Source organism: Salvia splendens, chromosome 2 (genome assembly GCF_004379255.2).
Source record: "Salvia splendens isolate huo1 chromosome 2, SspV2, whole genome shotgun sequence".
In the NCBI taxonomy this organism is placed as follows: Eukaryota; Viridiplantae; Streptophyta; class Magnoliopsida; order Lamiales; family Lamiaceae; genus Salvia; species Salvia splendens.
The window spans coordinates 14,753,923-14,769,553 of record NC_056033.1 but is presented as its reverse complement, the minus strand read 5'-3'; the positions used below and the strand labels follow the sequence as shown (position 1 = coordinate 14,769,553).

General features: G+C 39.4%; 3 protein-coding genes and 1 long non-coding RNA gene across 4 annotated transcripts; 2 read left to right on the top strand and 2 right to left on the bottom strand.

Annotated features, from left to right (window-relative positions):
- The first annotated feature begins 490 nt into the window (after positions 1 to 490).
- Positions 491 to 4,634, top strand: LOC121789731. The gene is made up of 7 exons (XM_042188113.1): positions 491 to 653; positions 855 to 2,429; positions 2,742 to 3,175; positions 3,264 to 3,425; positions 3,632 to 3,707; positions 3,994 to 4,149; positions 4,269 to 4,634. The coding sequence occupies exons 2-7, from the start codon at positions 867 to 869 to the stop codon at positions 4,404 to 4,406; spliced, it is 2,529 nt and encodes an 842-aa protein (XP_042044047.1). The 5' UTR covers positions 491 to 653; positions 855 to 866; the 3' UTR covers positions 4,407 to 4,634.
- On the bottom strand, positions 4,450 to 9,001 carry LOC121789750. The gene is made up of 3 exons (XR_006048146.1): positions 8,705 to 9,001; positions 8,510 to 8,604; positions 4,450 to 4,498 (listed from the first exon to the last, which is right to left on the bottom strand). It is a non-coding gene; the product is annotated as an uncharacterized LOC121789750 (long non-coding RNA).
- Positions 5,437 to 7,147, top strand: LOC121789742 (ribulose bisphosphate carboxylase/oxygenase activase 2, chloroplastic-like). Its single transcript, XM_042188120.1, has 3 exons — positions 5,437 to 5,587; positions 5,679 to 6,089; positions 6,180 to 7,147. The coding sequence occupies exons 1-3, from the start codon at positions 5,543 to 5,545 to the stop codon at positions 7,017 to 7,019; spliced, it is 1,296 nt and encodes a 431-aa protein (XP_042044054.1). The 5' UTR covers positions 5,437 to 5,542; the 3' UTR covers positions 7,020 to 7,147.
- Positions 9,002 to 9,343: 342 nt separating the features above from the next.
- LOC121789724 (pumilio homolog 1-like) lies at positions 9,344 to 15,322 on the bottom strand. Its single transcript, XM_042188106.1, has 9 exons — positions 14,457 to 15,322; positions 12,716 to 13,995; positions 12,485 to 12,626; positions 12,250 to 12,357; positions 11,299 to 11,511; positions 11,110 to 11,220; positions 10,413 to 10,607; positions 10,003 to 10,177; positions 9,344 to 9,698 (listed from the first exon to the last, which is right to left on the bottom strand). Exons 1-9 carry the CDS (start codon positions 14,757 to 14,759, stop codon positions 9,652 to 9,654), a joined length of 2,574 nt encoding a protein of 857 aa, XP_042044040.1. The 5' UTR covers positions 14,760 to 15,322; the 3' UTR covers positions 9,344 to 9,651.
- Between the last annotated feature and the right edge of the window lie 309 nt (positions 15,323 to 15,631).

The window sequence follows — 15,631 nt, the reverse complement described above, 5'->3', positions numbered from 1 at the left end:
GCTATGGGATGAGAGGAGTATATTTGATTCATCAGACTAGATCTCACAACTTAATTTTAGATGAATAAACATAACATAATTCACTAACTTTTTCAATTAAAATAATTAAATAATTTATTCATAAATGAATAATTATATAATAGCAACAACAACCGACCAAATGGCAGCTATATGCGATAAGTATAAGCACTCGCGAACTTAACATTAAAAGGACAATTTATGTACTACAATATCATATATTCATTAAATTACCGTGTAAATTAGATTGGTTTGACTGTATTATTATGCCATTTGCCGAAATACTCAATAAACATTGGTTTACTTTTCACCGAAAATTTATGTTTTAGTCGAGTTGACTATATTGCACGATTTAAAAATTTTATTAATTTTAAAAACAACTTAGAAAAAATAAGGTTTATTAAAGATCAATTTCCATGTATGAATCATCTATGGCGGTTGGAAAAAAAGAGAAAAAGGCCTATAAACCGCCACTTTCCTATTTTTAGGGTTAACTGTACTTGTTTGGCGGGAAATACGAAGCGGCTCAAGAGTCAAATTCAACTTAAGCGTCTCCTGCAAGCTTGAGACTTCAATCTCAATTTCAATTCTCAAAACACGCCGCCCTCTGCTGCTTCCACACTCATCCATTGCTCGTCAGTTGCTCTCTCCCCGTCTCCTTTTTTTATTGCATTTGCTGTGTATATATTTAATGTGTTATTGTGTTTTTGAATGTCTCTGTAATGCGGTAGTTGAGGATTGTGGAGTTCATTCGTTGCGTTTTTTTTTGTTGTGTTGATTTTCTTCCACGGCGTGGTATTCGCAACTTATTTGCTTCGTCTTACTTGATTCGATAGTGCTGTGTCGAAATGACGGTGTTGAGGTCTAGGGGTATTCCGTCTGCTGTGAAATCGGAGCTTCCGCAGGCATCGGCTCCGAGAAATGTTGCTGCTGAACCTGTGACGCCGCCGAAAACCTCTGAATTCGTGAATACGTCGATGAAGGATGTGTGCACTCCGAAGGAAGATGTTTTGGGTCCGGAGATAGGGTTTGTCGATGGTGCCGGCTTGGTTATGGTTTCTGAAAGTGGAAATGTGCGAAGAGTCAGTGCTCGGTTGGCAAAAAAGGGAAGGGAGAGTGTTGGGGTTGGGAGTGGGAAGAGGAAGAAAGTCGAAGGGGCTTCTGTAGCTTGTGTTGATACAAGGAATCTGAAGAGACGTGGTTGTTATATGAAATTGGGGGCTGGGAGTTCCGTTGGGAATACTGAGGCAAATATAGTTGTGGAAGTTTTAAAGGATTCGGATGGTGGAGATTTCATGGAGTTGTTAGAAGATAGTGTGAAGATTGAGGATGGTGTGAGTGCTGCCAGGTTAGAATTTGGTTGCGATATTAATTGTTCTGTGAGGGAAACCCGGGATATTGGCCAATGCAAGAAGAAATCAATCATGGAGGCGAAAGCTTTAGGGTCTGAATCATCTGAAAAGGATAAGCTGGAGAAGGGTTTCTTGAGCTTGAGGTCAGGGAAGAGAGTTCCACAGAGAGATTTAAGTGACATTCGTATTGGTGGTGATTCATCGCAAGGAATTCAGCATAGTAAAAATGGTGGTACATATTGTAGTGATGATGTACCTGTGAAGAGTATATCAGACGCTAAATCTGGTATAGCTACTAGAGGGAGACTGAGCAAAGAAGGAAAAGGGAAAATGAAATTGGACTCTGAGGCATCTCCCTCTAGTGGCATTGAGACAGTGAAACTTAACGTAGAGAATGTGAATGGAAGTAGTAGCTCAGGTGTTGACCAATTAGCACCCGATGAGGTATTGCCAGATGAAGTTCAGGTTAGAGGGAATAATTTGAGTGAAATTGATACAAGAAGTGCACATAGGGCACGCTTCAGAAATTTTGCCAAGAGAAATGCGTCTAGATTCGCTCATTTTTCTGCCCGTGATGAATTTGGTGACCGTGCTCATGATGCTTCTGGAACTGATGTCGCACCTCCAGAAACCAGTAATAGAATAGAAGATTGGCCTGGTCCTTTTTCTACTGCCATGAAAATTATTAAGGATCGTGAAACTAATAGGAATGGGGGGAAGCATGGGGGTTCTACTGATGTGATTGAAACGGTTGAACTGAAGTGGATCCCCAAGAACCATGAGTCTTGTAGACACCAGAAGCATGTTCCCTCGTTGCAAGACATATGCTTGTCAATTCTTTCCAGGAATGCTGATGCTATCACTTCTCTTGACTTTGTCCCAGATGCACTTAGGCACAAGATCTGTTGGTTTCTTTGTGATAATCGAAGCATGGATGGTCATTTTCTTGAATTGCTTGTGCATGATACTCCAACAGAGATCCGCATAAGAGATTGTTCATGGTTATCTGAGGAGCAATTTGTCAAGATATTTGGGGGTTGCAACACCAGCAAGTTAACGGTGCGATTTTAATCCAATGAACATTTTGCATTTCCATGCCCATAAAACTGATATTCCCCTGGACACAGTTTTTTCTCTTGAGTTGTATTATGCTTCTTCTTGTCATGCTGGTGAATTAATATGAAGAGGTAGCTATCGGTTTCTGAATGATGTTATTTACTGTTTTTTCCACATTGACGTAATGCTTTTAAGATGTAACCTCCAGTTCACCTAATTAGGATACCTCATGACAGGGCTGTATGTACTTGGTCAGCTTCAGCTACATGCACTTTGCATCTGAAGGATCTGACGTTATCTGTCTGTCTCTAATAGGTGTTACAATTTGATCAAGGTGGAGCCTGTATGCCTGACTACGTCCTACATTCTACTCTGGCTCGTTTACCAAATAGTCTTCCTGCTTTGACAGCGATATCCTTGAAAGGTGCATATCGTCTCTCAGATGCTGGACTTAATATGCTTGCCTCAGCTGCTCCTTCTCTCAAGTCTGTTGATATCAGTCAGTGCCCCCTGCTTACCTCTGAAGGAATCTGTTCTCTGGCTAGCTCACTGAGATTAGTTTTAAGGGAATTATACATTGATAATTCTCATGGGATAGATGCTATGCTCATTCTCCCGGCTCTGCTAATGCTAGGGAATCTGGAGGTTCTATCTGTAGCTGGAATTCTAACAGTTTCTGATGATTTTGTTAGTGAATTTGTCTCCACACATGGTTCCAGAATGAAGGAGCTTGTTTTAGCAGATTGCAAGTTGGTGTCTTCCAATAATATTGATGTATATATTTTCAGGCTTCTTTTAAGTATTCAAAATTTTATTAATGGTTTGACCTTTTTACAGAGAGTTGACCGATTCTTCTTTACAAGTCATTGGTGATAAATGTGCTAACTTACAAGCAATAGACCTCACGAACTTGGACAAATTGACGGATATTTCCATAGGTCATCTTGCAAATGGTTGCCAGGCAATTCAAATGCTAAAATTATGTCGCAACTCATTCAGGTATCAAATTACTCACTTTAGCTGCATTATGTTTGGCTATAGAGTACATTATTGTACCAGAGCTTGATCTCGGCATATTCTAAAGTATGTGCCTTGGTTTTAAGTGTACCTTTAAGTCACTTTTCTTGTTTATTTTTTGATATTACCTTACCAAATGTTGGAATTGGAAATTGATTGCTGAGATCTCCTATTCTATGTTTGGACAGTGATGAGGCTATTGCTGCATATCTTGATGTTAATGGGGCATTTCTCAAGTGCTTGTCGCTTAATAATGTTATCCAGGTAAGATTTGTTTGTTAACTACACCATAAAAGTCATTCTGGTAACAAAATGCAATCTCAAATATGTGGCTGAGCTGTTATTATATCTGTTGTACCAGAAGCATAGACAAGTTTATTTAGTTTTATTGCCTTGCATACAAATCCTACTTGAGAAGGAGAATGAGAAAGGTTAAAGAATACACTGACCAGAAGAAAGTAGTGCTTCATTTAGTTGGCTCCGCTGTCTGTATGATTTTGATTGACATTCATACATGTTTTTTGGTTAACAGCTGTGTGGTTTATTTCAGGTTTCAAGGCTTACTGCTCTATCTCTTGCAAGAAATTGCAAAAACTTGCGTAGTTTGGACCTATCCTGGTGTCGCAATTTAACCAATGAAGCACTGGGATTGATTGTTGATTCGTGCTTATTGCTAGAAGTGTTGAAATTGTTTGGCTGCACACAGGTTTGGTTTGGAAATAAAAAGCATTAAGATTGATAGGGTACTTTAGTTATGCTATGCCGTTTACTCAGGGTGTTGAGTTGCAACTGCTATATAATTAGAAAATGGTGATTGTTTTTCAGGTTATGGATGTTTTTGTTGATGGGCACTCAAATCCACAAGTGAAACTTATTGGATTGAAGATGACTCCAGTTTTTAAACATATTGAATTTCCGGATTTCCTTCTAGGTCCGCTGCGATACCCATCTGCCTCTCTTTGAATTAATACGGTACCGGTGCTCTCTTGCCTTTTGTATGTTGTGCATAAATGGTGGCACAACTTCCATTTTGAAGCTGATTTGATTATATTATCCTGGATCATACCAATATTTTGTATCAGGAGTGTTGTTTAACGTTTACAACAGGTTAGAATCAGATGTTGGTTTTGAACTCATGAATCTTGTTAAAGCTATCACATTGAATACAACACATAGGCGTACTCATTTGGTTAAGTGTTGATAACTACTCCTATAACTGAAACACTATAACATGTAAGGTCAGAACCATGAAAGTTTGTTCTACCAACATTAATTTTGCTGTCTAATCATTTTTTGGCATATGGAGTAATAATTATAAGTAAAAATCTAAGTTGTCATACAATTCAAATATAAAGTTATCCGCATTAATATTTAGCTGAAATACATACTACTATTACTTTGTAGTTCTCTCAGATGTTGACCTGAGCTCAGCTCATCTTTATCTTCTCAAGAAAAGAAAAATGATGTATACTCAATTATTTTGAATGAAACAGTCCACATCTGATAAGCCTAATCCCTATTCAAGAATCCAACGCCAAAGAGAGACATTTGAGGTTGTAATTCTCCAGCGTCTCTATCCAGCACAATATGAAGTACATATATTGAATTGAGGCATCCTAGACATAATTTTCTTAGGTATTTCACATACAAACCAAACTATAAGGAGATAAATCCCCCAATTAATAATGCAGCAGAACCATCACAGGCAACAAAATAAAGACAAACAAATACACTTTTCAGAATTGTAAACCATACATAATAACATGATAAAATTCTTGAAAATATTTTTTTTGATCTTAGGCTATAATTCCACAAAGGGTTGTAATGTAAGGAAACGATGACCTAATGTAAGTGGAGAAGAGTAAAGCATAAATATTGACCTCAAACTCAATTTCCAATTCCAACCCCACTCAATACCCAGCCACCACGTGTCATGTAAGCAATCCTGATTGTGTGGCTTAATGGTAATGATAGGCAAATCTCAATTCTCAAGTGTATGAAATTTGTGTATTCTCTTCCAGACTCCCCTTGCTATATTAACCCTCTCCTATCTCAACTGTTGTATTTGTACAGCCACTAAATCACCCTCTGCATCTAAAATGGCCGCCGCCGTGTCGACCATCGGAGCCGTCAACCGCGTCCCGGTATACCTTCATCTCTTGATCATATAAATATAATTAGCCTTAACAATATTAATTTAGTGTATATAATGTAATGTGACAAATTATGTTGCAGTTGAACTTGAATGGATCCAACGGAGGAGGCGTGGTGCCAACGTCCTCGTTCATGGGGACGAGCCTGAAGAAGGCGAGTGGCGTGAGATCTAGCGGCAGCGGTAAGGGGAGCTTCAGAGTGGCGGCAGAGGTGAAGCAGACTGATGGAGACAGGTGGAAGGGGCTGATCGAGGACGTGTCCGACGACCAGCAGGACATCACGAGGGGTAAGGGCATGGTGGACCCCCTTTTCCAGGCCCCGAGCGGGATGGGGACCCACGATCCTGTCCTCAGCTCCTACGAGTACCTGAGCCAGGGCCTCCGCGAGTACAACCTAGACAACAAGCTGGATGGTTTCTATATCGCCCCTGCATTCATGGACAAGCTCGTTGTCCATTTGTCTAAGAACTTCATGACACTCCCTAACATTAAGGTATGTTGGTTGACTTAGAGTTGGACTTATCATTTGCTCACCCCTTAAAAGACCTTATAATAATTTAAAAAAAATTGCATGTGCATGCAGATTCCATTGATTTTGGGTATATGGGGAGGGAAGGGGCAGGGGAAATCCTTCCAGTGCGAGCTGGTGTTCCGGAAGATGGGGATTAACCCGATCATGATGAGCGCGGGAGAGCTGGAGAGCGGGAACGCAGGAGAGCCCGCGAAGCTGATCAGGCAGAGGTACAGGGAGGCGGCGGACATAATAAAGAAGGGGAAGATGTGTTGTCTCTTCATCAATGATCTGGACGCGGGAGCAGGGCGGATGGGCGGCACCACCCAGTACACCGTCAACAACCAGATGGTGAACGCCACGCTCATGAACATCGCCGATAACCCGACCAACGTGCAGCTCCCGGGGATGTACAACAAGCAGGAGAACCCCCGTGTCCCCATCATCGTCACAGGAAACGACTTCTCCACCCTGTACGCGCCCCTCATCCGTGACGGGCGTATGGAGAAGTTCTACTGGGCGCCCACCCGCGAGGACCGTATTGGGGTGTGCAAGGGTATCTTCCGTACTGATGGAGTCTCCGATGAGGCCATCACCAAGCTGGTGGACACCTTCCCCGGGCAGTCCATCGATTTCTTCGGGGCTCTGAGGGCGCGGGTGTACGATGACCTAGTGCGGGAGTGGGTGACCGGGGTGGGGGTCGGGAACATAGGGCAGAAGCTGGTGAACTCAAGGGACGGGCCGCCGGTGTTCGAGCAGCCGAAAATGACGCTGGAGAAGCTGCTGCAGTACGGAAACATGCTGGTGGCGGAGCAGGACAATGTGAAGAGAGTGCAGTTGGCTGACAAATATTTGAAGGATGCTGCTCTTGGAGATGCCAACAAGGATGCTATCGAGAGGGGTGCTTTCTAGAGAAGAGAATATACCATGGCATCCATCACTCTTTCTACAAATTCCCTACCTTCAACTTTGCATGTTCTGTTAATTCTCCTTTTTGTGTATCTAATAATATATACTCCTACTTTGCTTCTTGCCTCTTACCTCTGGTTTCGGAAATGAAATTGTAACTGGCTCAGCCAGACAAATACGCAATTTCAATTTTGAAAAGATGATCAACAGTTCCGATTCCTGTTTGACACTTTTTTGGCTCAAATTCTTGTGATTAAATTGATCATTAATGACACTATAAAAGACGTAGATTAAAACCCTGAAACAATAAGTATAAGTAATAAGTAAAGTATTTACAAATTAAAAGGTTTTAGTAGTATAAATTTACAACTACCATATGAAAATAGAATTTTTCAATAGCTTAAAACTAGACTATATAATAGTTATGAACCGGTACACCTATTCGTGGGCAGAATAAAATAGATAAATGTGACTCCTATTGGCAGAAGAAATGAGCAACTTGTCCGGATCCTCACGGCAAGTTCAATAGAGAAAGAGCAATCAACAGCCGGATGTCCGGATCTGTGGTATGCTCGAGACAATAATAACTTGCGCAAATTGAGCGGATTTTAGGACAAAACTTGAGAAAAAATGGAGTAGAACAGAGAATATATCTTGTTAGCAAGAAGAAGATAAATATCTCCATTCCTGGTGTATTCCTGCAAATTGATCTTCGTATGGGCGAAGAAAGTTTGATCAAGGAAAACCTGCCGATTGTAAACCACAGGAGCAGATGGCGAAATAAGATGACGAAAAATGCTTTAGCAGAGTTTTTTGACCTACCGTCAGAGGAAAAGAGGAAGAAATATGCCATGCCAGAAAAGCTCGACTTGAGCGACATCCAGCCACATGACATTTCAAGACAGCGGCAGGAACATGAACAAATTCAGAAGGTGACTGGTGAGATCTTCACTCTTTCATATCTCCATATATCGTTGTTGGTGGGCATGGAAATGAGTTCCAAAACAGATATATAGAGATATCAAGCAAACTGTAAGAATGAACTCGTTCTGAGGCCTGAATAACACTTCGATTTAGGGAAAATTCAGACTCTAAACAAAATACCTTCAGTTGTGCATGATCATGATATTACGGGACTCCAAATTAAACATGGGGGCGTACGGATCCCTGTGAAGCTAATTAAAAACAATATACTCCCTCCGTCTCATTCAAACTAAGATGTCCTCTTTCCATATTTGGAATACTATTTCTCCCTTCTCTCTACTTGATTACAACTCCACCTAAAATCCCCCCTTCATTCAACAAAGTGGTCATCTTGAATGGGACGGAGGAAGTAGTAGTTAAGGTTGGTGATAGATGCTATGGAGGAGGTACATAGATCGGCATAATCAAGTGAAACCGTATTTTTTAAGGTTAGATTCTTGTTAATTACTTGATTTTCTTAGTTCAATAGGCACGGAGCAATAACAGATATAAGAGCACAGCGTTGTTACCAATAAGGAGAAAACTAGAACATCTTCCACGACATCTGTGATTCCAGGCGATGGAGGTTGAGCTGGAATCTACTCCAGACAGAGCCGACAATGAGCTTCAACCCAGAATATTCAGGATTAGAGTTAAATATGCTGAATAGATTAGACAAAGAATGGCGATAAAAAAAGGGAAGGAAAATCAGCCTAAATAAGTACCTGAAGCTGAAGAGCTGACCAGTTAATGTATTCTGCTTAGAGGCTCCTGCAATGAACTGACCAGTAACTTGGGAAACCTACAAGTGTTGAGATCCTTACAACATTTCTCACATAATATGCTCGATCCATGTAGCCCCGTAGGTGCCAAGAATGCTTACAATGATAAAACTGAATAGCAATAAAGCAATATATCACAACGAGACTGATACGGAGTGAAATACGGCCATGATAAGTTATACACACGAACTGAAATATGATAGGAAATAGAAATACAAACTGAAATGAACAACAATAATCCTCTAACGAGGCCCTACGGTAAAATACCGTCCTTAATCTAAACTTAATATTTCATAATCTCTAAAACCTTAAGGGATACTACTAAGGAAATAAAGATAATAATTACTATTAACTACAATAATAACTATGTAACCACCCATTAACTCCCCACTAACTTCAAATAACTCCCCACTAACTTCAAATAATTACCCACTAATACAATCATCAAGTAACCGTGTATCAGAAGGAAAAAGAATATCGGAATTGAGCTACAAGTCATGGAATTGAAAGAATGAGCATAAAAACAATACTTTAAAAGTATGGAATTGAAAGCATGAGTAAAAAAACACATTTTGAACAAAGTTTCCAATCAAAACAAAAGCATTGTGAATCCATACATATAGAAAAACGAGGCTCTCCTAAGTTATTACTACTACAACTCTGCATAAGGCAACATTTGTACAGTCACGATCACAACACATTCAGTTTCCCCCTCTTCTTTAGACCCTCAACTAGCACCAGAAACCTATCTCATCGGAAGGTAACCTAGCAAGATTACCATCTAAGCCTCCTGACTCTAGGTACATTCTGATAACTAAGAATGTACAATTGCAGAAGTACAAACAACATTATTTATTCCAAACATCTCCGTCAGTCTGTACAAAGTTTCTTTATTCCACTTGAGCAGCATATGAAGACAGGGCGTTGATCCTCCTCTCTGCAAGGGATTCAGGATCTTTGTTAATCGATGATGATATATACATCAGCAAATCATTAGATACTTTCTATGCACACAGGGAGCAAAAACTGTACAAAAAAAGTGGGCTTGTAATCGTCAAGTACTACAATGCAGGAGCAAAACTCATATGCCATCATAAATAAGTATATACTTGAAGAAAAATAACAAATAGTGCAACTCACATAGACTGTATAAAACTATTTAACCTAAAAGGAAAATGAGGATATTATGAGATCGAATAAAATAAATGAGAAACGATGGTAGCCAAAGCAAGAAAAAATACCTCCGGTAGCCACAAGTTTCTCTACACGTGCAACAATATGCTTCCCGTAAGTATATTTCTTAAGAGCATTTAAATGAACTTTAATTCGGTTAAGTAGGAGTTCAAGTTGCTGGTCGTCACACGTCTCCAGCACTTTCTGAACAACGTAGTTTGCAAACTGATCTTTCATCATTACCTGGCACAGAAATAGAAAATCAAGTCGAGAGAATTGAAAGTAGTGTGATTGTAAGATTGGTCCAAATCCAAAACCATTTAAACTCACATAACTGAGGTGCATTGAATAATAAAACTAAACATGTAGACTAGATACAACAAAGGGGTCAAATGTGAACTTGATAGTGATATTGAAGGAGAAAAATAAAATCAGAAAATTGTTATTAATTCTGAATTTAACATATGAATCTACTAACTTGGAGAGGCTCATTTTCATCAGTGCTGCCAAGCATCTCATGTACCAGGGCCTGACGTTCTTCATGTGCTCCACAAGATAAGCATTTCTCTATTACATTGGAAGCAAACTTCTGCTGGCTCATCTCTACGATCTTCCCAATTAATTGGTGAATAATAGCAGATCGCTCAGACGGCTTTCCATGTCCAAGTACATGCTATCATGACAGAGGCAGAGTTAGCGACTAAGGGTAACACATACATGGAAAAGAACTACACCAACCTAGATAAAAAAGAAAAGGAAAAAAATTAACATATCAACCCATTACAAGATACTCCCTCCGTCCCTAATAATTTGTCACCATTGGACCTGACACGAGTTTTAAGAAATGTAATAGAAAGTGGGTTGAAAAAGTTAGTGGCATGTGGATCCTATAGTAAAATGTGGATGAGAATGGGTTAGTGGAAAGTGGGGTCCACTACCAAAAATAGTAAAAGTGAAAAGTGACAAATTTTTAAGGACGGACGAAAATGGAAATAAGTGACAAATTTTCAGGGACAGGGGGAGTACAAATTATATTACCAAAACTATAGTCAGAGTAAGTAATGGACCCAAAATGACAAACCCAGGAGAAAATACTATTCCCTCGGCCTCTAGATAAAAAAAAGCATATTGATATACATACAGTCATACACGATGCTCAAGAATTTGTAACAAACCTGAATGACATAATTTCCATATTGATCCTGAGCTAACATACAAACAGAATTCATAATCTCTTCCATCACTACAGCCTGAGTTTTGGGACTATCACAATGCTCCAAGACTCTCTGTCACAGAAAACAAAGCTTTAGAATCATAGGTGGCCTTACTTTAACTTTGCAGGAGATGGAAGAAAAATGACAAACCTGTATCACTCGACAACCATACGGATGAGTAGACAATGTAACAACTTGATCATAAAATGTAGTAACAATGAACTCAATGGCATTTTCAGGTACACACTCAATACATTTTTGTATGACATGATTCCCATTCTGATCGCGCACACAGCGCAATACATGCCCGTCAAGCTCTGCAACCATCTCTTTCTTCTGGTCAAGTTCAATGACCTCCAGTGCCTGAAGAATTCGGAAGAAAACAAAATTTGTAAACATTGACAGCTAAGCATGCTTTACAGCCTCACTTTTATATGGTCAAGAATGTTCTGTACTTGATGGTCATAAATATATATAAATTTCCTCCTGTAATACCATCACATTAAACAGGTATAGAAATTCACAGCATCTGGCTGTTCAGAAGTAGGGATTCTTTTACAATTGTTTATATAACCATTTTGTTATATATCTACTCAGGTAACTTAATTAATTAATTAAACAGAAAACGGGGAAGAACAGGAAGACAGAAAAATATAATGGAAATAACTTGAATGAACAACAATGTAATTACAAAAGGTAAACTCCTCCGAAGAGGCCTACGGCTAGCTAAACTACTGTCCTGCGATAAATTATTGTACACACATAGCTCTTCTAATGAAGAGTGAAGACCTATTTATAACAATTACATAAAGACTCCTATTTCTAATCAGCAATTTTAAAGTAAATCTAAACCAAGAAGACTCAGAACAACAATGTGAATTGTGTTTAGTTAGTAGTCTACTGGCATAACTGAAAGACTAGCCAACTGCTATTTGATTGGAAGATGTATTATCTTGGTTTAGAAGCACCAAGACATATAGATTTAAGGTCATAGGTGCTGGGAAAATCTATTTAGCTCCAAAAGAGAGTATGAAATAAATCCAGACAACAACAGTTTCAGATGATTTAGTCATCAAACATTTAGTCAATGGGTTAAATTACCTTCTGTATGACGCGACAACCATACATTTGGAGACTAAGGGTCAGAACATGCCCAATTAGTTGCTCAGCCAGTTGTCTAATCTGGGAAGCACTTCCATGTTCCAAAAACTGAAACCATAAGAGGGGTAAAAGGCAAAATATGTGTTATTAAAATAGTTCTTACAACTAAAAAATAATGAGATCTAAGAATGAGAGAATTTGAAAGAAAAAAAACACATAATACATGGAACACTACCTTCTGAATTACATAGTTACCAAACACATCTGTCATCAGGGGAAGAGCTTGAGGCATAATTTCAAGGAAAATCATGTTCTTCTCTTGTGCGCTGGCAGTTTCAAGTTTCTGTTGAATAAAACGACTTCCAAACTGGTCCGCACTGTCCAGGAAATCATTGTGATTAACTTGTAAATTCCCAACTTCAACTGGTAAAGTAACAAAATTTTAAAACTAGATAGATAAGTGTACCTGAACTCAACAACATGTCCTGCAATCTCTGCAAGCTCAAGACACCTGGTTTTGTTTCCCTTAAACTCATCCAACAATGAAGTTGCAAAGCTTTCCTCCAAATCACAGCCATGTTCAGAAGGCCAAGGTCCCCCAAAACTGTGAGCCATGTTTCTTAAAGTGGATGGGAAACACATAATCTGTTCCACGTTCCTGTCAGAGCCACCAGATGCAATGGGGCAGTTAGGAAACATTGGAGACCTAATATGATTTCCAAGATGAGGAATGCCAAGACCAAATGCATAATTTCCATGAAAACCATTGTTCATAGTACTTAATTTTCCAAAACCCGATCCATACTGTGACCTCCTGAGCGAAGCTTCAAAGTAAGCATTTCGATTCCCAAGAAAATCTACTGGTGGATTTGCTAGAGATTCCACATGCATTCGTTGATTATCAAGAGCTACAGAAGAATACCCATTTGCTATTAGATAGTCGAGATATGATGGATCTGTATGTGCCATTGGAAAAGCATCCACTGTGCTTAGATTTCCAAGTTTAGCATTATTTCCAAGTCTAGCATAGTTCTCTTCAGCTGCTGCGACAAATAAATCTGATTCAAATGGTACGCCGCCGCTTAAAGCTTTTGAGTCACCAACTTGATTGCCCATGAGTAATGGGGACGCAGTGTATCCGCCTAAACCAAAGTTTGGCGAGGAGAAATTCGGACTAGCAGTGTTGAGATAGTGGGATGCTGAACTTCCTAGACGATTCAAAGTAGGCATAGATGTTTCCTTCAAGGTGCCATTTGAATAAGGATATTGTTTGAAGGGAACATTATCCCTTTGTGAGTGGACATCAACTCTATCCTGCATCTGAGGTTTTTGAAATTTCCTCACATCCCCCATGGTGCCCGATGATAGGCTCAAGCCTGACAAAGAAGTGATGATGTCTGCAGATGGCACCACCTCAGGTGAAATTTCATTATACAAGTCATGAATGTTTACATATCTCTGGTCCAGTGAGCTCATTCTATCACCGCTTAGAGCAGATATGCGAGGACTAGGAGATCTGACAAGGTCAGGAGTAAGATTTCTTGGTGAAGCAACCATGGCAGAGGCATAACTTTGAGATGTTGACGAACTGATGCTTTGCATATTTGTGCCAGAACGCAATGCACTCAATGGTGCCGACTCGTGATGGAAAACCACATGTGTCTCAGAGGATTCAGATTCTCTATTAGATTGGCCGGCCATGAGAGAGGGGCGTCTAGAAACAGTTGTTGGATATCCTACGCCCTCCTGCATAGAGTTAAGTGTCACAAGTTATGTCCAAACACAGAGGTAACAGACAGTTGCAAGATTTACAGCCAATGAAGTTGTTGCAAGGAATTGTGCCAACAGCAACGAAATTAGAATAACAAAAAGGACGCGGTTCCAAGTTTAAAAAATTACATACATCAAATTGTGAGTAAAGCAATCACGAAAAAGAGAAATAAAATGTGAGACCAAGATACCCCTAGACACAGTTTACCATTGAACCATATCAAACCACAAAACCAAAATTCCTCAATACAGCAATCCGACTTCAAGTAAACAAGAACAATCAAGCCATACCAAACCAAAATCCCACAATGCAGCTCCCGACTTCAGGTAAACAAGAACAATCAATGATGCAGAAAAAACATGTAAGTATTAGATAAAAAAAATTTTAATGCCCAAAATATCAACACCTATGACAATGCTGCTTCAAAGAGACTAACCATATTTGCAATCCTCTTCTGCTTATTCCCCACACCCAAGCCTGAATACCCAATGATTCCATCAGCATCCCATTCCCCCTGCATTACCTTCTCCTCTCCCAAACCGCCAAACCCCGGCTGCATAGCAAAGAGGGACTCACCTCCGGCACGAGCGCCGCCGCCACCATTCTGGTAATAATAAGACCTGTAAGCTGGATCAGACCTCAGCTCCATGGTCGGCGGGGCAGACCTCGCTCGATCATGTACGGCCTCCTCATTATAATCATTGCTGCATCCGCCTCCGAAGGCCGATTCCGGTATCATCTCAGGCACATATACAAATGTTCTACGTAGGTATAAAATTTACAGAAACTAACGACAAAAAAGGAGATTCTTCAATTAATTAACGCAAATTCCGCCAATCATTCTCCAGGAAAACTAGTCCTTCTATATCAGATAAACAAAACCAACTTTAATTAAACCATTAAATCTCATATGAAAAGCATAATAAGCCAAGCATAAATACGCTTTTGATTGCACATTTTCAGAATAACAAAGCATAGATTAATCTTGTCGTTCCCATGAACAGTCCATATTTGGAATTAATGTTAAATTATGCGGAGTGGTAAGGAAGAATCGGAGTGAGATGAAGTGAGATTTATAGGGGTTTTACCAGAGAGAGAGGAGGATGGTGAGAAAAAGATGAAGCGATGGAGTGATAGCATGAATCAAAAAGAATATCAGCCGTTGGATTGAGCCAAGATCAAAAGTAAAAAAGTAATGTTTCTGCGGTTGAACTAAATTTGCGTGGTAATTAGTTGCGGTAAATCTTCCGAGGGTTTCTGACTCACTGATATAGGTAGGTTTACTGATTTACTATAAAAAGAAGATAGACTCCTTTTCAAGAAAATATCTCAGCTTCGAACTTTCTAGTTCCACTTATAGAAATTTCACTTATTTATAGTAGTAGTATGAAATTAGGTGTGTAATTTTTGTATGCAAGTGAAGTGCACAATAGTATAAATGTCAATTATTTCAATACTTTTATATGTATATTATAGAATTTTACAGATGATATGTAATGGCTACCATAGGGCATCACCTCTTTTAAATAATATTCCCTCCTTTGAGAAATAAAGTTTCATTTTTAATTTAAATATCAACATAATAAAAAATGCTACTACTATTTCACATAT